We start from the raw sequence: 23,520 nt of genomic DNA, 5'->3' as shown, positions 1-23,520 counted from the left end.
TAAGAAGTAATGAAGTTGAGAAAAAAGAGGTGTAGTATATGTTCAAACAAAGGTAATTCTCTTGAGCAGGCCTCTTCAAACTATGGCCCTACAGCTGTATGGTCCTTCAACTCCCAGAAGTTCTAATGAGCTTGTTCAATTGTCAGGAATTCTGGGAGTTGAAGGCCCAAACAGCTGGAGGGCCACAGTTTGAGGAGGCCTGCTCAAAAGTAAAGGAGTTCCACATTGGAGGAAGCACACTTTTCTCTAGACCTTTCCATCTTAGAAACTGCCAAGCTGAACTTTACCAAAACTTTGTTGTGTGCCCCAAGGGTCTACTGAATTTTCTGTTTTTGATTATTGTCTTCCATTGGCAGGAACATGGCAGCCCAGAATACAAGATGAACACTAATTATATAAACCAATTTTCATATACATGGTTCAGCCATGTAGGGCTTCATCATAAAGACCTGAATATTTCTATACCCAAACTTATTTGCATTGAAATTGATTTCTAAATCATTTTAATGAGCTCTGTTAAAGGGGAAATTCCCTTGCAAACTTTAATTTGAAATACATTTTGTAAAGATACTGCCTTTTGTAAATGACAGTTTGAGGAGAGCATTTTAAGCTGGATACTTTCACCTTTACTGAAATATAAAGATTTTTGATTGCTGTTGAAACTCAGGAACTAATTATCAAAAGGAGCACTCAGTTTTCTCCCAACAAGAACTATGCTATTTTTGAAGTATATAAACTAAAAGATGCACATTGCATTGAATCTGACAGCCAAACTTTGAGGTCACGAATTTATCAAATCTATTAGTTCATTGTGACAGGATTTCTGAATAATTAGCAGACATTCATACTGTCCACAACAATAGTTTTTTCTTTAGATAATCTTTTTACCCTGTTTCAGGCATGAACCTGTTGTATCATGGAGATTCTGAAATAGACAATTACATTCACTGAATAGCCCAAGTCTATTTTATCTCATTGTTATGTCATATGAGTTAAGGTGCCGTATATGAACATTCAACACTTTGTTCTGTCTATGGGAAAATTGATAGTGCTGTGGAACTTCTCAATCATTGACTTTTCTACTGCTACTGTTTTATTTTCATTGAAAAGCCCCACAAAGATTTCTAATAGCTTTATATATTTGCATCTTCAGCATCTACACTGGAAGTTGTAGTTTGGTGAAATATGATCACTCTTTGGTAGAGAAGGGCGAATACCTTGTAAAGCTGAAGCTTCCAGGAATCCATAGCATTGGTATCAAGCTGCATTAATTTTACAGTGTAGATGGATCCTAGGTCTCTCCTCAATCTAACAAAAGCTGTTATCCACGCCACTGTTTTCAATTCTAGTAGAATATAGTGCCAGCAAGTGTGGAAATGTTAAATAGACACAGTCCAAGTGTACACTGGCCACTAAACGTGGTGCCAGACCCACCCAGCCAAATCTACTGTGGTGCTATGTAGGCATCCAGGACAAGATTGCACCAGCTCCATTGGACATTGTCACATCTTCCTTCATGTTACCACTACAGCTTTTTGGTGGTCGCAGAGCTTCATGTGAAATTTTGGGCATTACGAGTGTCTCTGCTGATGGCAGAACAGATTGTCTATGAGACCAGAAAGAAAGAGGGGAGACTACTCCTTGCTGGTTGTTTGGGTGCCCCATTTTCACATCAGAACAGACATCCACAAAGGCCAGGAGTGCTAATGGAGCTACACGGATGTCTCAGAGTGGCAACAGCAACAATGGATTAAACATTTCCTCCTCCTATTCGGCGCAGGGGAAGGATGATGGCATAGTGTCTGTCTGGACAGCAGATTGGCCTAATCCAGCTGGACAGTTCTGAGATACTCTGGAGTTTTCATCAAGCTCCAGAGTAACCTCAACTTTGCCAAAAGTGGGGCAAAGTTGAAAGAAAACAATAAAACTCCCCAAACGCGATGGAAATGGCCAACATTATGTAGTGGATTTCAGTTTAGCCCACGTCTCCTTGCCCATGAAGACTTGCTCAGAGAAGATTTAATGCCATGAGTGTCTTTGTGCAAATATTTATTTTTAGGAAGTAAGTGCTTAAATACAAATGTTAGTACCACCTGCTATGGACCCATTACATCAATGGGAACTTATGAAGCCAGCATTTACATAAATTATTTTAGTTTAGTGTGCCTGCTATAGTGGAGACTAACAGGTTTAGGCCAGGTTCAATGGGAATTCAAAATAAAGAAGAAGGCCAAACAAACTGAACTAACAGGACAAATGCCTTTTCTCATTGCTGGGTTAAGACTGAGAAACCAAACAGGTCTAATCCCCCATCTCCCCAAATCACCCCCAGAGTTCTGAAATCAATTGATGTTCTTTGTGTAAAAATAAGGAAGAAGTTGCAAATAATTTTCTGGGTAGTTTCCTTTTGCTTCTTGCATGAAGGGTGTTGACCCATCGACGCATAATGAAGTGAATACGTTTGTATTTTATAAGACAATTACATTACTTGTTTGAAGCCAATCAAAGAGGTTTATATTTTTCATCAACCTAAAACTTGAATTAAATTACTAAAAATGATATAATGATTTTTTGCTTGATGCCATTCGTCCTGGCAACAAATTGTATTAATGTTTATGTGCTAAAAATTAATGAGGGTGGGAGAATATGGAATAGTTACTCAAATAACAGGCACTGATTATGTAGAACTGGCTATTTTGAAAGTCTTTCAGATCCTACCAAATAGAGTTTGGATCTTATAAAAGATGTGACAGTCCTCACTAGCTTCTGAAGGATTCCATGGCTTCTCAGAATAGAGTTTGAAAACCACTGAGATTGGAAATACGTGAGCGCAGTGCCAGAAGTACTTGTAGAACAAGGAATAAGTTTAGTAAAACATATCCAACCCAAACAAATGTAATAAAAGAAAACAAATCCAGAAGGCTTTAGAGGACTCACTAGCAAATGTGTTCTGCATAAAAATCCCCTGCTGAACCAAAATCTGGTGTGATATTAAATCCCAAGTGTGAAAGAAAAGCTGTTTGCTGTGCTTTTCTGAAGTGTGGTAGTGTTGTGTAACATCTGTCTGGGTTCGTTTTCTGCCTAGATGAATTGCTTCTGTGTTTGGAGTCAATCTTTTGTGTGCATATGTATCTTGCATCATTCAAACCTGAAATATGATTTAATAGTGAAATTGAGAACATCTGGTAGCTTCTTTAAATAAAGCCGGTAAATGGGAAGCACAGGAACCTGAGAATGTTGAATCAAATCTAAAACAAATTATATTGGTGATCAAGATGTTTGATGATAGGGCTTTTAAAAGTTGTTTTTGTTAGTCCATTCCATCAGAACCAAATTAAAATGAGTTGGAACTTAAAGCAAATTTCTCACTGGCCAGATGCTTTGAACATCTGCATGTCAACAACAGTTCTAGCCAACATTCCCTAGCAGCAGCCTGAAGGGCTCTTCTTCCAATGAAGAAGGTTGAACTAAATGGCTTACCAGACCCTCTTCAGCTCTGTAATTGTGAGTACGCCAGCCAACAGGCTGCCTGCCAGAATATGTAGTTGTGAGTAAGTGCTCTGACACTAGGTCCTTCCACAATATCTGAGTTTGATTTCACACTGTGCAAGTAGGATTAGACTTAAATTGCTATGGTTGCATTCTGAGAAATCCTCGGGTTTCTAGTTTGTTGAGGCACTAAGATTCCTAAACTGCGGATCCTATGATTCCATGGAATATTATCATGGCTTTCATGTGGTATTGTAGTGCTATAATTGTAGGGTGTGAATGGGATTTTTAAATATATATATTACAAAGCCTGAATATAGTTACTCTAAAGCAGTTCCTTTAATTCTTGGGGAGTGGGGGTGTAAACCACAGAACGAGAACATATAAGGGACATTTTTAAACAGGAGATAGGGGTGAAATAAAGCATATTGTTTGAACTTCTACAATATATTGCAGTACACTACTGTAACTGCAGTATTACTAATTGTGCATTTGTAGACTAATTATTGATTCTTGCCCACATACTACAGAATTCTATGAATGGCAGAAGGACTTGTGTTGAATTGTATAGGTGTAGACATGGCCAATGGTTCCTTTTATCCTACTTAAGAGCTTTATTATTTCTGTAATAATAGACCGTCATGGTCCCTGTTGATAAGCTGGCCACCTCAAGCATTACATTCATATGTATGTCCCCCACTGGCTAATATGATGGATGTTATGAGTAGGGCTTTTTTAGTTGTTATCAGCATTTGTTTGAGCCATTAGCTGTTTACATAGGGACAGGATTAAATATGCTGGCTCCGGCCCTTTTGTCCTCTTGATTGCCCTGTATGCATGCAGCTGTAAGTATGTGGAAGGACAGTGCTGGCCTTACCCCCTGCAACTTTGTGTCTTCAGACATTGACATCCCAGATCTAAAGAGTTGTTGTACTCATTTGAGTATGAGAAGGGTACTCTTTATGGATGGCTGCTGCTTGGCTTCATCAGGGTTTCTGTTCACAAGATCTATTCAAGTTGAAGTGAATGTGAGTAGCCAAGGAGGTTGGGACCAGTAGAGCAGGCTGATGTCCAGGCATGAGGATGTAGGTCTGATGTAGGCATGAACCCATTTCCCTTGCAAATATACAATGACTCTCACATGTTCAGGCAAGAGGTTTAGAACACCCTTTGCCCTCTCCCCACTCCCTCCACAATGTGTTTCATCATCTGGTGTGTTTCATCATCTGGTTAAGCCATTACTGTTCCACGAGGAAGCCTTTGAGGCAGGCTGATAGTTGTTGACCTTCACAGATGTGCCGATAGGGAAAGAATCCAAATGTTGTGTTTTTGTTTCCTCAGCTTGATGTTGCTGTTCCTTTTACTGTTTCTTTCAATTTTAGAAAACTGTTAGCCGCCTTAGATTCCTTAGAGAAATTATTTTCAAAATGATAAATGAATAGATAATCCCACCATCACCACTTTTCCCATGCACTCCAGTCACTTTTCTCACAAATTTAGCGAACACTCACCTATGGATCCTGGTGGGGAAAGGTTCCTGGGGAATACACATGCAAAGGGAGAGCAGTAGGTGGGAGGAGGCTTATGGAGAAAGCCAAACTCAAAACATGCACATTTATATTCCAATATTTGACAGAGATCCAGGTTCCCAAGCTTGTGTCCCCACTGCCCTTGATCTACCAGACAAAAGATGGATGTGAAGCAAAGTCATCCTCACTAGAGACCCATTTTGGAGTGTCTCCTCCTGAGCTAAGAGCTCATACACCTGCTCTTTTGTCCCTTACAAAATAGAGCTTCAGCTATGGATTCATTTATCAGTTGCAAGACTAAAATTTTTGTGGCTGTCTGTAGAATGCACACAAGGAAGCGTTATTCATAAGCTGTAATTAAAAACATCTTGAGTGTCTCTCTTCAATGCCAACTAAATTATGAAATTCCATTAAATTCCTGAAAATCAATGTGGGATGCTTTAAATTAACTAAGATATTATTTTTCTTGTTATTCTATTTGGCTCTTCTCTCAGCTCAGCAAATTACAGCAAACATTATTGCCTTTGTTTTGGTAGAGCCAGGACAAACATGCCATAGAATGGTTCACTCAATAGTATGTAATTATAGCATGCTGCAACCCACATTATTTCCCAACTAACAATGGAATAGGCTTATATTCTTCATACCAAATGCCGGTGTGGTATTTTGATATTGAAGGTAGCTACAAAAGAGCATTGAGGGTTGAAGGAACAATGAGACAGTAGTTCAGTTACTCACAGTGATTGAAAACAGTGTTGCTGAGACTTTCATCTATTTCATATGTGATGCAGTTATATGTTAGTTAAACTAGGGAAACAATCACATAGATCATATTATCATAGAGTTGGAAAAGACCACATGGACCATCTAGTCCAACCCCTTGCAATGTTGGAAAAGCACAATCAAAGCACCCTCCACAGTTGACCATCCAGTCTCTCTTAAAAAGCTCCAAAGAAGGGCAGTGAGTTCCACTGCTGAATAGCTCTTATGGTCAGGAAGTTCTAACTAATGTTCAGGTGGAATCTCCTTTCCTGTGCTTTGAACCCATTGCTTCGAGTCCTAGTTTCCAGGGCAGCAGAAAACAAGCCTGCTCCCTCTTCCTTGTGGCATCCTTTCAAATATTTAAACATAGCTATCATATCAACCATCTCTTCTGCAGGCTAAACATCCCTAGCTCTTGAAGCTGCTCTTCATGGGGCATGGTCTCTTTGATCATTGTTGTCACCCTCCTCTGGACACATTCTAATTTGTCAACATGAAGCTCTGTTGTGCTGAGTCAGATTGCTGGTTCACGTGTTTCCTACATGGACCAGCATGTAGGAAACACTGCTTCCAGACGTTTTGGACTTCAGTTCCCAGAATCCCCGATCATTGGCCAAAGCAGCTGATAGAAGTCAAAAAATCTGGAGAATGAGAGTTTGGGGATCACAGCCAAAACTGACTGTTTCGAAAAACAGTGTTTTCCAGTTTCATGCCCAGTTCTTTCCCAATCCTGCTAAGATTCTGGAAATAACAGAGATTGAATCTGACACTCAGGGTGGGTGAGAATTTTTGATAAACATTAACAAAAACTGGCAAAGTAGAATATATTAACATGAAGCCTAAATGCTTAATTTTAAAATGCGTGGGTAAACTAGCACTGAAAAGTCCTTTTCCTGGGAGCTAGTACAGCCTGGCTGTTTCTATAATGAGAATAGCTCTACCTCTTGAATTTAGCTGTTGCAAATCAGAAAGAATATAATTTCAGTTGGTTTTTTTAAGAGTTCACATTTTATTTAGAAACAACGTTAAGGTTTTTTTTTTAAAAAAAAATACAGGTGTAGTAGAAAGAGAAATTAACAGATAATCCTGTGCCTGGCCAAGGCTTCATGCAAGGAAAGCATGTTTCTAAACTGTGCCTTCCCTTCTGCAACCCCATCATGCCATTCTGGTGCCAATAAAAGCGGTTTACGTCTACTAAAATACAGCCACTATTTTCCCTTAGAAAGAAAAGTCAGTATCATTGTGTAACATTATTCCAAATGGCAATTATAGGCAATCATAGGCAATTATAGTTGAGTCTTTAACTGAGAATGATGTGATGTGTTTTTAAGTGTCCTTAAAGACACTTGTCCCTTATGTGTCATTATTATACTATTATTTATTAAAATAGTTCATATAAATTTCCATATTATCTCAAAGTTTTTCAAATATAGCACCATGTTTTATCATCTGGTTCAGTATTGTCCATTCAGATTACAGGCAGTGCCCGCATCACAAACATCTGATTTACGAACGACTCATAGTTAAGAATGGGGGTGAGATAACAGGAAGTGAGAGAAATCTGTCCACCCCTAGGAAGGAAAATTCACTCCTGAAAGTTATCATGGGAAAACTGAAGCTTTCTTGACAATCCTTGTTTCCACAAGAATCCAAATTTTTCACAATCCAATTATCACAGGGACAGAAAGTGTGGTGAAATCTTCTGAACAGGGGCATTGGCAGTAAAACAAACATCACAGGGGTGTTAACCCTTCCCTATGCTACCCAAAGGTTATAGATAGGTAGGTAGGTAGGTAGATAGGTAGATATGGCTAGAGTTACACTTAGAAGTAAAGCAAATAAATATAGAAGTAAAGCAAATAAATAAATAAATAAATAGAATGTATTTGTTCTGACTTACAAACAAACTCAACTTAAGAACAAACCTACATAGTATATCTTGTTCATAACTTTGGGGCTGCCTGTAGTTGGTTTTTTATGGTCTTAATCAGAAATCAGTAAAGCTGCCAGAATTCCTGGAACAGCATAGCCATTAGTTAGATTGGCTAGGGAATTCAGGGATTATTGCTTAAATTTACTCTTACTTGCATATCCTGTTGCCTGAGGTTGTCTGAGGTACCTCCTTGCTGGCCACATTCCTCAGGAGGGAGACACAAATATGCCTGAATTATGTGTGCAAAAAACTCCAACACAAATTTCTACACTAGATTGGATAGAGGAAGAATAAAAGATCAAATGTGCTTGCTTTCTGTGTATGTGGCAGACAAGAGGGATTTGCAAGTATCTGAACTATACAAGCAACTTGCTTTTCTTTAGCATTTTCATTGTTCTCTCCAATGTCCGTCTTTACTAAGTTGGTCAACAGGATTAGGCTACTAAAAGGAATAGTTTACTTCTTCAAAAGTAATTATCACTACTCCTGTTTGTTCAATCAAGGTGGTAAAGGCTATCACAGTCTTTCACTGCATCTTTATTTGTCAAATACTGTGCGTTTAAACTATGTTTAGAGTTGTGAGAACAGAATCCAGAGTCCTGCCACTTCTGCTTAATTGACTAGAAGAGTCTGAATGCCCCACTTTTCTCAGTTGTCCCTCATTCTGAGCTTAAACTGTGGGAAAATTTTTATCCTCATGGCTGTTGATCCAATAACCATCTGTTTAGTCTTTTTTTGTAAGATGCTAAAATGTCACCCTCAGCATTTCTTTCAGTATTTCCATGGGCAGAAAGGTGCAGCACAACCAAGTTTCCCATCCCCTAGAAATTATTTAAACAAGAGTTGTTTACAGTATTCTAATGCAGGCTCTGTGTTTTTTGACACATAGCTGAAAACAGCCTCTGAAGTCTCACTGAAGTGTACCATGTATCTACTTGTCTTTCAGTTCCTTATTAGATCTTTCTGATGATTTGCTTCTTTTAACAAAACTCAGTGAATTCTTCTAGCACACTCAACTGCCTGCCTTATGCAGCATGATTGCCCTGTTTTCCTGAATAAGATGGTAAAACAATCGGGGATAGTACTTCAGCATGAAAGTAGACAATCACACTTCCAAATCTTCCTCTACAGCAGAGGTTTACAAACTGTGTGTTACAACATAATAATACGTTGGTTACAGTGTGTAGGCATGTTGCACAAACATAATAAGAAACCTCTGAGTCTATGTGAAATAAACAATAAATAATATTATATATATATATATATATATATATATATATATACACACAAATGAAAGGTTATAAGGGGTTGGTTTAACATCCGGTTTGCTAGTAAAGTTGAATGACTATGTTGCAAAATATTTGTGTTTGGAAAGCTTTTCTCGACAATCAAAGTTCCCTGAATTTAGGGAACTAACATAGTCATCAAATGGTTGGACTAGAACCCTTTCCTTCAATATGATTTTAGAAAAAATTTATCAGGATCCAGTAGCACAGGAACATAATATGGAGTTGTAATAAGTTTTACTTTTTCCAAGCTTTCCTCCTCATGCAGGTGATTTATTCCACTCACCTGGCAGTGCAACGGGTCAGATATATCTCAATTTGTCACCCAAACAAAGCTCTGCCTTCTCCCAAGATGGCCAGCCACTAGTCCACAGGATGTGGCAGGAAGTGCCCAGCTGAATGCAGGAAATGCTAGTACCACTGTTGGACTAACTGCCTCACAAAGGCTCTCTGTCCAGTGGCCTGCAATACTATATAAATAATAGAATCGTTGAATAATAGAGTTGGAAGAGACTGCATGGGCCATCTTATCCCACCCCTTGCCATGCAAGAAAAGCACAATGAAAATACCCCTGCTTGCTATAATGAAGCCCAGTTTCTGCAATGAGTGAAATACTTAAACTGGGCTTCATTATAGCAAGCAAAGAAATACAGTCTTCTCTGAGCAACTCTTGATTGAAATATATCACGAAATTTTAGATTCAATAATACCTGCTCATTTAGACAACTTACCTCTTTTTCACTTTCTACCTCCTCTATTACTAGAGGTAATTAGTTTTTTGCAGTTGCCATACCTCATACTCTTTTAGTAGGATTGAAGCAATAATGGAAATGAGGTGACAATAAGATGAGGAAAAAGTATTACAAACTGGTTCTTGTAGTGTTCAGATAGTTTAAAAAAGTTTATAGAAGGTGACTTTTTAGTTACTTTTTAGTTACTTTGGAGAAATGAATAACTAAACAGCTTTTACCTTAAAATCGGAGATTGTAACCAATTACTCATTCAATATAACTTTACAAGCTTTGTTGGAACCATTGTTTGGAAGTAAGGGCATGATTTGCTGGCTGAAGTTTCCAGGTTTAGTTCCTGGCCTTTCTGGTTAAAAAGGGCTCACATATTAGGACTGCAAAGGCCATGTAGAACAGTTGTCAATGGTCTCTTAAACCCAGCAGCCTTGGAGACTATAGCCAAGTCAGTGGATGCTTGAAACTGCATTCCAATGATATTTGGAGGGCAACATGATTTTCTTTGTTACCACCAGGAGTCTCCATCACTAGGCTGGAGGAATAAATAGTTTGGCTCAATATATCCCATAACTTCATGTTATTCACGTGTACATTGCTGAAAATGAATGGATTTCTCAACTTCTTTCATTCTTTTTTTAGGACTAGAGATCTCTTGGGATGGAGACAGTTTTGTTGAAGTCATGGCTGCACCACATCTTAAGGGTCGGCTTTGTGGCCTTTGTGGGAACTACAATGGGCACAAAAGAGATGATCTGATTGGAGGCGATGGGAACTTTAAGTTTGATGTGGATGATTTTGCAGAATCCTGGCGTGTGGAGTCAAATGAATTTTGTGCTCGCCCTCCAAGGAAACAATTTCCAGAACTGTGCCAAGGAACAGTGAGGGTAAAACTTCGTGCCCATCGGGAATGCCAGAAACTCAAAGCATGGGATTTTCAGAGTTGCCACTCCACGGTGGATTATACTGTGTTTTATCGGTAAGTAATGAGTGAAACTAATGAGTAAAATTAACAAAATTATTGCCAAGGATTGTACTACAAATCCTCTAGAAACTAGATGGAGGAAGAGGGACACGGTTATATACGATTTGTTTAAATCCAAATCTTCAACAGAAAATGCTTCCATGTCATCTTTCACACAGTGAATAAAACAAAGCAGTCCTTTCCTGCCTGCAAGCTTACAGCTAAAAGACATGATATAGAAGGTGAAAGAAATGGAGAGGGAAGAGGAAAGGTGTATCTCAGTCATAACTTCTTAAAGTTTAATAGTAGTTTTTATAATGGTCACCTGGAATGGAAATGATTTAGCAAATGGAGCCAAATGAAATGTCACTTCAGCAGAACCTCTGGAATGGTTGCTGTACAAAAGAGTGGGAGTACAAGTCAGCAGTGGGTTCAGATATATGATGCTGGTGATGCTTTAGAAATGTTGTTGAGGTATCAGGGGCTAAACTTGGTAGCTTTCCAAATCCTATGGATTTACTAGCCAGGAAGTAGCTTTGATACTTTGCCTTCCCATAACATAGCTGGAAGACTGAGAAATGGTTGTTTTTTACCTACTGCTGAGGAACAGTGAATTTGTGTAGAACTGGCTCACTACGAGAGTATATAATTAGTAAGTGTTTAATAGCAAAGTAGCTAGTATTGTCAAGGGGGCTAATCAACACACTCTACTAACATTAAATAAACAAAACTAAACCCCAAAGGAAATATGAAAGAGGAAGAAGATTTAGTGGCATTTTGAAACTCATAATTCTCACTCCTTCTTTCCCCAACACATTTAGTTTGTTTGTGAAGTCATTTAAACTGAATATAATTCAGTGCCTGGGAACCCTTTAACATTTTTACAGTAGGTTTTCTTTCTTTTTCTTTTTTAAAAAAAGATCTCTGCAATAGCATGTTGCTCTACAGGCTGATAGCAGGAAAAGAGGGATTTAATAGTCATTTGTGGTGAAGGTTTTCTTCAATAGGAAATGCTTTCATATGATGTGAAAAGATTTATACCTTTTTCCTTCCATGTAACATACTTGAACCTGTGCAAGGTGACGAGAAAATCTGTTATTTAAACAGAGTTTAGAAGTCTTCATTTTCAAATTTAAGTTATGCACTAATGTTAACTTTAATTAAAAACTAACTTGTTATTCATTTTAGCTATTAAAGAAAATTATTTTCTTAATCAGTATTTAACACATTTGTGATACTTAGTGGGTTTAAAGAAATCAGTTAAAATGACTACATTATCCACTAATAGTTCCAAATTTAAGTAATGTGGAAGATTCATTCAAGACATTAACATTACGGACATTAAAAGAACAATTTTAACTAATTAAGCAGCAGTGCTGTTTGTAGGATTACATTTTTCAGTTATAATAATAATAATAATAATAATAATAATAATAATAATAATAATTTATTTATAACCTGCCCTCTTCCCGTAGGGCAAACATTCAATACTCAAAAACAAATAGACAATCAAGATTTAAGAGTTTTGACATTGAATGCCTTAGTGTTGTTAATTCACTCATTTTTATGTTACTATTCATAACATAACATAACATTGAATGTTTGACTCAGGGCTGTGCTCCGCCCTGAGTCCCCTTCGGGGTGAGAAGGGCAGAATATAAATGCTTTAAATAAATAAATAAATAAATAATATTGCAGAAAAAGAAAAAAATTAAACTTGGATTCATGTATGCCAGCTGTAAAGGAGACATGGACTATTTTTTATCTTTATTCCCTATTTTTTTCTGCTTCCAAGTGATTGTTTGTGTTTTCAGCATGCATTCTTCAGTAACTTCCACCATTGCTTAGTGTCATTTTCCTTTAATATGTCTAGCTATGAAATTCACTTGAGTTATTCCTTGAACTTAAAGTTAGCATTCCTGAAAGCCAAGGCCCATGTTTGATTATGTTCTTTTTTGCCCTGTTTGCAAATGTTAGCATTATGTGGTCACCACCGTATAAAATGGATTCTAAAACTGCTGTTTCTTTTCCTGTTTTCATCTTACACTAAATGTGTTTGTTTTTATTTGAATTTGGCTGACCTAAGATTTAAACATTCATTTTTTCATGTTACTAAGAGGTGAGTTTGAAGAAATAACTGCCCCAGAGTTTACATAGTATTAGCTACCATCTCGGCTATGGTTGACGTCATAGAACTCTAGCATTTTCTGGAATGAAAGTTTGATGAAACACCCCAAAGTATGCAGTAAACTGATCAAGAGCAGTGGAAAATCAAAGGTCTCCAATGACAGTTTATCTATTTAGTGTCATAAAATCATAGAGTTGGAAGAGACCTTGTGGGCCATCCAGTCCAAAACCCTGCCAAGAAGCTGGGAAAATTGCATTAATTTGTATGTTCTTCTTGCTTTACATGCTGATTGCATGTTACACTGGCATAGCTAAGGAAATACCGTGTGAATATTATTGTTTGGTTGGATGCTTAAAATATTGTTGGAATCTGTATGCATTCTATATCTTTCTCCTGGGTGAAGCTTTCTCTGAGGCGGGCTGCATCAATGTCAGCAGAAACATAGGAACTAGTTTTACATGCAGGGTTGTTGTAGGTTTTTCCGGGCTATATGGCCATGTTCTAGAGGCATTTTCTCCTGACGTTTCACCTGCATCTATGGCAAGCATCCTCAGAGGTAGTGAGGTAGTTTTACATACAGTTTCAAATATTTGAATAATGTCCCAATTCTCTAGATTTCTCTGTGTAGTTGGAAGCTTTACTGGATGAAAATCTGTTGTTTAGATAGTGAAAAAAAAACCATTATCCCTATTCAGTGGCTGCATTATTATTCACTAGGCATATCATGGTATTGCACCATGGAGAAATGGTTTCCAAGCTGCTGGAAGCACTAGTGATGGAGAGCTAACATATTGTGCTTCAATATGCAATATGATTAAGTGCTGTAGGAAAGTAATATGTACACTACAGTGTATTAGACTGGACCTGAAACTCTGACCATAGAGACATGCACTTCAAAAAGTAGAGAGGGGTCTCATGTGACCTTCCTAGAATTTTAATTTCCTTTGTGGTGTTAGATCAATAGAAAGCTTAATGAACAAGTATCAAAGGAAGATCTGTTGTCCGTAAATCAACAATAGTTCAATTTTATTTCTACCATTTTTCACAGGTAAGTGATGAAAACTGAAAATGTAGACCAGACACTGAGAAATCGGGTTTTCTGCCATCAAACACTGCATCTGCTCTTTTTATTTTGTATCTGGGATTTCTTCTTATTTCCCCTTTTAAAGTTTCTTGTGATTAACTCAGTGCAATAAACTCCTTGACATCAGGAAAAAAAGATTTATATCTTGGCAGAAGCAGATATAAAACATTACAGAAAAATGATGTGCAAAGGTTACTCTAGCTAGTTTTATCTTTTCACATTTCACATGGTATATTGTCTGGGAAATATTTTTTTAAACCAGCAACAACAAAAGAGAGTTTATGTCTTCTGAAAAGCTTATGCCACCAATATATTTGTCTTAGTTAATTTCGAAGACCCCTTTGCATACTGTTCCAGACTGACACAGCTATATCTTTGAATTAAAGACAGAACAACCATGTTGGATGAGAGCAAAAATCCATTTGGGCCAGTATGTTGTTTGTAGTACTTCCCAACAAGATATTTCTGAGAATGTCCAGCAGCAAATAATGGCACCAGTCTCCTGTTGTTTGTTTGTGGCTCCTGATGCCTAGAGTTTCTATTAGGTGTACAGTGTTCCCTCGCTACTTCACGGTTCGCTTTTAGTGGACTCGCTGTTTTGCGGGTTTTGAAAATATTAATAAAAATATTGAATATAAAATATTTACATCCACTGGAGGCCAGGGATCCCAGTAGTGCGGTGGCCTGAGGCACAGCAGGGAAGGCCTGCCTCCCTAGACTCCACAGACCCCGGAAGTGCAGCAGCCTGAGACGCGATGGGGAAGGCCTGCCTCCCTGGCCTGTTGCTGCCTGTGTGGCTCCAGAGGTTCTGCGGAGGCCAAGGAGGCAGCCAGGAGCCCTTGGGGTGGTCTGGGAAGCGGGTAAGGAAGTGCAGGCAAGAAAATAATATATATAATATATAAAATAATATATAAATATTAAAATTAATATGGCATCTCTACTTCGTGGATTTTCACTTATCGCAGTTGGTGATGAAACGGAACCCCTGCAATAAGTGAGAGAACACTATAATGCCTAATAGCTTTTGTTAGATCCTTTTCTGTGAAGTAGTTCCAAATTCAGTCATGTTTACAGAAGGCCTACATAATTCAGCTGGACTCGTGATTGCTCAGTTTCTGTTGACTCTAAACTTTTATAATTCTTTAAAAAATTAATTTAAATTAGAGGTCACCACATCTTGCGATAGCACATTCTTAATTATTCGTTACTATTTGCTGTCAAGTTGACTTTGTCTTCAGCCAGCCCTATGAATAAGGGACCTTCAAGATTCCTAGTGATCACTGCCATCCTCCAAGATTCCTAGTGATCACTGCCATTCTCAGGCCTTGCCTGACCAGGGCCATGGCTTCCTGATGGAATCAATGTACCCCTATTGTCTTCCACTTTAACAAATATTTATCATATTTTTAACTGAAGCATGTCTCTTGACATGTCCAGGTATGACAGTTTAAACAGCCATCTTTACATCTAGTGTCAGTTCTGGTTTGGTTTGTTCTAAGACCCATTTTAATGGGCTCATCATACAAACTTATCACTCCTCAGGGGAACTGCAGCTATATTTTCAGTGTGGAGGGAGGCAGTCCTTGGGCCACTGAAGCATAAAAAAGTTGAATTGAATTACAAATTTGCAAATATTTTAAAAGAATCTTTAAGATCCATACGGAAATAGAATGGAACAGATTTACTGAAAAATAACAAAACAGTTTTGGTCATCTCTACTGATTGTGTATCACAGGCATGGCTGCCCAATATGTTGTTAAACATAGCTGAGATGAGCATGCTAGCTTTGCATGTGGGTTAACTTGGCAAGCGAAGACATTGCACCTTACCTGTAGATTATCATTAGAGAAGACAAGTGAATGAATCTGGACTCCCTCACCGAAAAAACAAAAGTCAATGTATCTAAAGAAACTGTTAGATAAAGATTATAAAGCATTTTCCTTATTTTTTTAATGTGATTTTAATGTTATTTTGAGTCTGTCTTAGCTCTAAATGCCTTAGAAGGATAGATTTGCCATATTATTGTCTTAGAAATTGCCAGTCTCAATGGATGTTGTTAAACTTCACATTGTGGTGAGGGTATCATTTTTCTCTTTCTGTTGGTCCCTGGAGAAGCGGTTTTATAGGGTTCACATAGAATGAAAAATACATACACAACACAGATTATAGAATTGTTGGCAGAATTGCTTTCTTTCAATTCCATTGTTTTTGGTTTGAAACCTGTGAAGAAACATTTAAGACTGAATCCATCCCCACCCTCAAATCATCAACACTTACTTATTTTTCTCTAGAGTGCTTTTTAAAGGATTTACGTTTGATAAATAGAAGAGAAATATAACTGAGAAAGAACATTATGAATTAGGGAATGTTCTCCTCTGATACCTAAAAAGACAATCAACTGAGCATTTCAGACATCCTATGACACCACTAATAACAATGAAAACTCTGTGATGATACCTTTACTCTTCAGGGTTAAGATATTTTTCTTGAATTATATTTTATTCTATATTTTGGAAACCAAAGCATACACCAAAACCACTAATTTGGATAGTTTATGTGTACTTTTGGGTATAACTCCTTTGTTTAATTTTGAATGTCAAAATAATGGCCAGAACATTTGAAAAAGCTTGACAAGACAATGGATGTATGAAAATAAAAAGTACAGCTTTCGATTTCTTTTCAAAATATAATCAATGATTTATAATGTCACTTATAATTTTAAACACTCCTGTAATTTCTTGTCACAATTCTACTGAGCACCAATATCTGTTGTATTAAATTAAATGTAAGGGAATGCTTTTGCTTTATATGGTGCATATAAAACCTGTATGAACCCAAACATTTTGAATTTTTTAAAGGAGGAAACTGACATTAACTTATATTCATCAACTGTTATGGTAAAAGCCATTGGCATTGGATATCCCTTGTGATTAGCTCCAGAAGACACCAAAATAGTTTGTTACATTGGTGACTTTAATCTTATAAATTGTTGATAGATGGAATGGTAGACCTTGGCAGATCTTAACTCTAATTCCTATTTATCTGAAAATATTTACCTGTATCTGCATTGTTATTGTATTGTATATTCTTTATACATTATTCAGTTCTCTCTATTTCAGTGGTTCTCAACCTGTGGGTCCCCAGGTGTTTTGGCCTACTAGGCCTGGGCGGTTTCGTTCGTTAATTTTGTAATTCGTTAAATATTCGTTAATTTTAGCAATTACAAAACGATTACAAAACTTATTTTTAAACCCGGAAGTGTTTTTAAATATCGAAACGGCAGGCGCCAAAATTTTTTGTATTTCCATCCATTTCGGAAATACGTAAGATGACCGCCTGGCGATGCTTGCTGGGAGCTCTCCTCTCTCTCCTCTCTTAGCCAGTCAGAGGCAGAGCCTGAAAGAGGAGGAGGAGGAGGAGAGGGCGGGGAAGGCGCCGGCTGAGCAAGCGAGCGAGAGGGCGAGCGAGAGGGCGAGCGGCGAGCGAGAGGGCGAGCGGCGAGCGAGAGGGCCCGCCAGAGTGAGTGCCTGTCTTCCCTCCTTAATAATAATTTCTCCTCCCTATTCTACTAAATTAATAATTAAATTTAAAAAATATTTTAAAAATATTGAAAAAAAAGGGCGCCATCTTTACAAAATGTTTTGTAAATATTAACGAAATTTCGTAAATACCGAACTTTTTTAAGGGAAAATTTTGTAATTATTTTAAATATCGAAACAAAAAAAACCCCCAAATACAAATCGATTTTAGAAACAATTTTTTGCGTTGTTACCCAGGCCTATGGCCTACAACTCCTAGAAATTCCAGCCAGTTTACCAGCTGTTAGGATTTCTGGGAGTCGAAGGCCAAAAACATCTGGAGACCCACAGGTTGAGAACCACTGCTCTATTTCTATTTCAAATCAGGAAACCTTAACCCTGAACCTTCACCTCATTTTTGTGTTAGTGGCTGTAATTTCAGCTGTAGAACACTGAAACTTTGCCAAAAATTTATGGATGTTTCTCAGTGAGATGCTAGGAGTGGGATGGAACATTAGATTATATTGTACTGGTCAGACATAACTCACCTGGGACTCCCAATGGCTTCCTTCCAGTCTACTAATTGTATGTTTCTCTGGTTTGGTCTTATAACAGAAACAGCATTTGTCACCTTGTTTGATTATGGGAACTGGTATCTTTCTTGGTTCTGTTGGTCTCTCAGTGGCATTCAGTGTCATGGATCATACTATCTGACCCGTTTGCTCATACAGGACTTTGGAGCACCATTTGCAGTAGTTCTGGTCCTGTTGACAGAATACTGTTAGAAGTGGTGCTTTGGGACTGTTACTCAGCCTCATTGGTTCCTATAGTTTGCTACTATTTCCTAGATTAGTAAACACTCCCATAAAACAATCAAAAGAGGTCATCCACAATTTAGAGGTTGGAGCTCACACTAGCCTATCTGTCTTTCTCAGCTGGTGCTAAGGAGGCTGTGCAGATCTTGAGTTGTTCTCAATACTCAATGAGAGAGTGAATAAATTTAAAGACAAGATAGGTCTTCAGTTGGTCAACAAGAAACCCAGCCTGAAATTACAGTCTGTCTTGGGCGTGGATGCATTAACTCTAAAAGACCAGATTCACAGTTTAGAGGTAGTCTTGGAATCTGGGTTATCCCCGAGAGGCTAGGTGGCTTTTGTGGTCAGAAGTACCTTTGACATCTTTATTAGAGAGGGTGAATTTAATCACAGTAATTCATGACTTCGATAGTACTGTCATGGTTTAAAAGTCTGTCTGCTCCTATTACAATGGCCACCATAGCCTTTCTGCAGAGAAGCTTATGCAGGAAACCCTTATTAGAAATGTTGGGCACGATAGGAGTAATGGGGTGGAAGCACTTCTTGCTTCTGCCTCTTGCCACTGCCTTTGCACTTACCCATGTATGAGTTGACCCAGGTTTTTGAGGACAATCTATGTCATTTTTCTTACTTATACAGTATATATAGTAATAAATACTAATCCCTACTGCACATTTCCATTTGTATGTTTATTGAAAATTGAAACTGACACTATTTTTACCACAGTGCAATTATTTTTAAACTTTTGTATTGCGCTTTTTAAACTTGACTAAGTGTGGGATTATTAGCTGCCTTGAGTTCCTACATGGAGAAAGGAGGGAAATAAATAGTAATAATAATCATCATCATCATCAGCATCATCAGCATCATCGGACTGTGCAAAGAAGCTGATGAAACCATGGACCATATCCTCAGCTATTGCAAGAAAATTGCACAGATGGACTACAAACAAAGGCACAACTCTGTGGTCCAAATGATTCACTGGAACTTATGTCACAAGTGCCACCTGCCAGCAATAAAGAATTGGTGGGATCATAAACCTGCAAAGGTAGTGGAAAATGCACATGCAAAAATACTATGGGACTTTTGAATCCAGACTGACAAAGTTTTGGAACACAATACACCAGACATCATGATTGTGGAAAAGAAAAAAAGTTTGTTGCCATTCCAGGTGACAGTTGCATTGAGGAAAAACAACAGGAAAAACTCAGCCATTATCAGGAGCTCAAAATCAAACTGCAAAGGCTCTGGCATAAACCAGTACAGGTAGTCCCAGTGGTCACTGGCACACTGGGTGCAATGCCAAAAGATCTCAACCGGCATTTGGAAACAATCAACATTAACAAAATCACGATCTGTCAACTGCAAAAGGCCATCTTACTTGGATCTGCACGCATCATTCGAAAATACATCACATAGTCCTAGACGCTTGGGAAGTGTTCGACTTGTGATTTTGTGATACGAAACTCAGCATATAGATCTGGACTGTGTTTTTGTGTCAGTAAAATAATAATAATAATAATAATAATAATAATAATAGAATAGCTTTTTTATGCCTTGCTTGCAGGCATTATAACTTCTAAGGACAAACGTCTTATAAGGGTATATTCGATACACTTACATTTTAAGTGTACACTTTAAACTTCTTATGTGTACAGGTAAAAATTTAATATGTGGAAAGCCTAAGAAGATTAAAATATGTTTTCTTGAGTCACCTTTGACAAGGCAATACAATGGATAAGGCAAGAAAGCAATGCAATGAGCCAACAACTCCTACACCCACATCTAGATGGAGTGTTTTGATTCATTGACAGGGCACAGAGGAGGCAAAATACTTTTGTGGTTGGTTTGAATCCTAATTTTGTTCTTAGAAATTCCTATTTTGTCAGTACATTTTTAGAAAACCCAAACAAACAAACTGTCAAAAAGGCCATCACCTTCATCCTGATCATATCATTGTTCCTCTGAATATTCTTCCCATTATTTATTTATTTATTTATTTACTCTATTTGTATACCACCCCTCTCAGCCCAAGGCTGACTCGGAGCGGTTAACAATAGGCAACAATTCAATGCCAGTGCAGATACAACAAATTAAAACAATCATAGATACTTTAAAATACTAACAGTGATATAAAGCAAAAAAAAAAAAAATCATACACAGCATTTAAAAACATTGTCAAAGCATTTCCATCTCAAATCATTGTCCGGTTGCGTTGTCGATTTTCCATCATATCATATGTCTATGCCATATTGGGGTCATGGTGAAAAGCTTATACTTTTTCAGATCCTTATGGGCTGCTGCTGGCTTTCAAATTCATTAGGCAGGAGGTCAGATAGGTCATTGAGCTGAGGTATGGGATCTAAAGACTGAAGACGTAGACATGGCAAGAAGAATGTGTTGGTATGAGTTGGATTTCACATGAACCTATTACTGAATGGAAAGAACAGTATTAAAATTGGTACCCAGGAATATTATATGGATTTGCTAGTGTGGTTCTTAAACTCTTAAATAAATGTTAGACATGTCTGCTTGTATAGTAGAGAAGCTAAGGGACTGAAAGATTGCTTTCTTTGTTTTCACATTTAAGCTTTACAACCAAGAACAGCTGAAGCACCATTTGGGAAACGAATTTATAAGAATTCCTCTTACTGGAAATGTTTATACTGTCTTCCTGAAAAATAGCTCTGGTGTCTTGATAATATAGCACTATAGAACAAGCCTCAAATCCTTGCATGCTGAAAGAAGGTGGGAGGAAGGAGAAAACCTTGGGATATATTTCCTTATGAAAAAGATTAGAAAAAAAATGCTTGCCATTTAGTGCACTTGGATCTATTTCAAGGGCAAATATATCTTTATGAAATATTGCTTTGTACTACAGAGCTAAAGGCTGTTTTTGACAGGGATTATTCAGCAGCATTTAGGGAGGATAGGGACAAAAGAAAAATATACCCAGGATCAACTTACACTTTTTCTTCTTCTAAGTGAGTTGTGGACGTTGCTAGTGATCACTTTATTGGTCTGTTTTGGTCTTGTTAGCATGCTGGCCAGTTCAGTTTTTTAATACAGCATTAAATAATTAAAAAACCCTCTAGCTAAAATAGTTCAGATTTGATCTTTGACATTCTAAATGATATAATTGGGGTACCAAAGTACTTCCAAATATTCAACTAAAATAATTGATGAGTAAACTATTATTCTTTGGGGCCGCGGTGGCTCAGCAGATTAACTGCTAAGCTGCAGAACTTGCTGACTGGAAGGTGGTTCAAATCCGCGGGATGGAGTAAGCTCCCATTGTTGACTGGAAGGTCGGCGGTTTGAATCCATGGTATGGGGTGAGCTTCTACCAACCTAGCAGTTTGACAACATGCAAATGTGAGTAGACCAATAGGTACAGCCTCAACGGGAAGGTAACAGTGCTCCATGCAGTCATGTTGGCCATATGACCTTGGAGGTGTACAAGCAAACAAATAAACAAAGCTCCTGTCCCAAATAGTAATAGGTTCTCGGGGTAAAGGTTCAAAGTGAATTGTCACATATTATTCATTCCAAGATTTTGCTTGCACTGGGTCATCTGTAATACAGTGAAGCCCCAAGTATATTTACCTCCTCCCCATTTATAGCTGTGGACCACCTCTTCTTAACTGAAAAGTTTGGCAGTTGTGGCTTTATTGAGGCTGTAGATCAAAGACAAGACCTTGTTGCCCATAAAGTAAGCATTTGATGGTAGTAAAAAAATTTTTTGCATTTTTCATGCAAAATATTTGGAAGATTGTGCTTCCATGAGCATCCTGCTGGCACACATATCAATTTACATGCTGTTGAGGAGGTATGGGATTGCATACATCTGTGAAACAAGAGGCTATGCTGACGATAATAGTGCTGCTGCTAGAGTTTCCCATGTCAAGAAATCAAGACATAAGACATGAACGAGCAGCTATGAAGAAACTAAAGATCTTGAATTATAAGGATATATAATACTAAGTAAGATGGCTCATGGCACTGTGTTGCCAGTTTCTATAAATGGCTGTGAAAGCTGGACAGTGGAGGTTGCTGGTAGGAAGAAAATCAATTTATTTTTTTAAAGATTTTATTTACATACATTAACAACTTACAGTGTAAACAAAACACAAAACATTGAACATTTTATAAACACATAGCCCTAACACCAAGGCCTGAACAAGTATAATTTCCTTCGCCATATATTTATAAATCAATCATTAATCAAATGCCATATCCAAAATTCCTGACCAACAAGGAAATATTGTTTTCCGTGTTCACTCTCTAAAGCATATTTAATAAAGACCGACCAGTATGCATCAAAATCTGATCTGTTAGTTTCCCCTGTGAAGGGAACATGAGAGATGGGCATAAAGAAAGGACAAATTCTCAGAAAAACTAAGAGTAAACCTTCATGTCATTCCCATGGACAAGTTTAAAATGACGGGATAAATGGTTGGATGAAATTAAGATGCAAATAAGACAGCTGAGGTTGGATCCAGTTTTCTTTTCCCTGTGTTCCTACAAATGGTATCCTATTTAAAATTTATAAATATAGAAAAAGGTTGTGAAAATTCATATCAAGTAATTTATCTTAAGACCTTTTTAGAAGAAAGTGTTTTAAATGTTCAGTTCTTCCAATTGTTGAGTTTTGTGTGCCAACTCTCAAATATAGCATGAAGTTTATAAAAACGGCGCATGTTTAGTACAGGAACTGAATATTTATATTTTCAAAAAATATTGTGGAAGAGGGCAGGCACCATGGCAGAGTTTGCAAGGCTTATAAAGGTCATTTGGAAAGTCTGTGATGTGTGTTTTTCCTTTCGGTGTGGTCTGCAACTTTTAATTAATTTGTACAGGACTTACAGAAGGGAAACTCAGGACTACCCCCCCTTTCCCCAGGAAAACCCAAGTCCTCTCCTAGAAATTATATGTTTGTCAGAAAAATTAAACAGCTTGCACAGAAATTCCAAGACCATGCATGATCTAACCACAAGTGGTTCTACACTGACAAATAATGTGGGCCAAGATCTGTGTCCAAAATTAGACATCCCTACTGCCCAGTGGTTTAGTGTTGCTAGACAGGAGACTAACTGCCACGTTACTCCCTGTGTGTTGCTGGTAGCTGCAGCAGTGAAAAAATGACATACCTGTTGCTTGGAGGTTCCCCTTCCTTCCATGTCTTATGACTTTCAAAGGAGGCTGGGAAGAGTATGGGGAAGAAAGCTCCCCTTTTCTTCTTCCATATCTATGAAATGGTCATTAAAA

General features: G+C 37.7%; 1 protein-coding gene across 1 annotated transcript in view; it reads left to right on the top strand.

Moving 5' to 3' along the window:
• BMPER (BMP binding endothelial regulator) overlaps positions 1-23,520 on the top strand; it is a 207,029-nt gene that overhangs the window by 124,919 nt on the left and 58,590 nt on the right. Inside the window, exon 13 of the mRNA XM_060781627.2 lies at positions 10,386-10,722. Coding sequence (XP_060637610.2) covers positions 10,386-10,722 — 337 coding nt within the window. The remainder of the gene's footprint in view (positions 1-10,385; positions 10,723-23,520) is intronic.

Source organism: Anolis sagrei, chromosome 6, assembly GCF_037176765.1.
Source record: "Anolis sagrei isolate rAnoSag1 chromosome 6, rAnoSag1.mat, whole genome shotgun sequence".
Taxonomy (NCBI): Eukaryota; Metazoa; Chordata; class Lepidosauria; order Squamata; family Dactyloidae; genus Anolis; species Anolis sagrei.
Note: the sequence above shows the minus strand (reverse complement) of the source record. Positions and strands in the feature narration are given on the sequence as shown.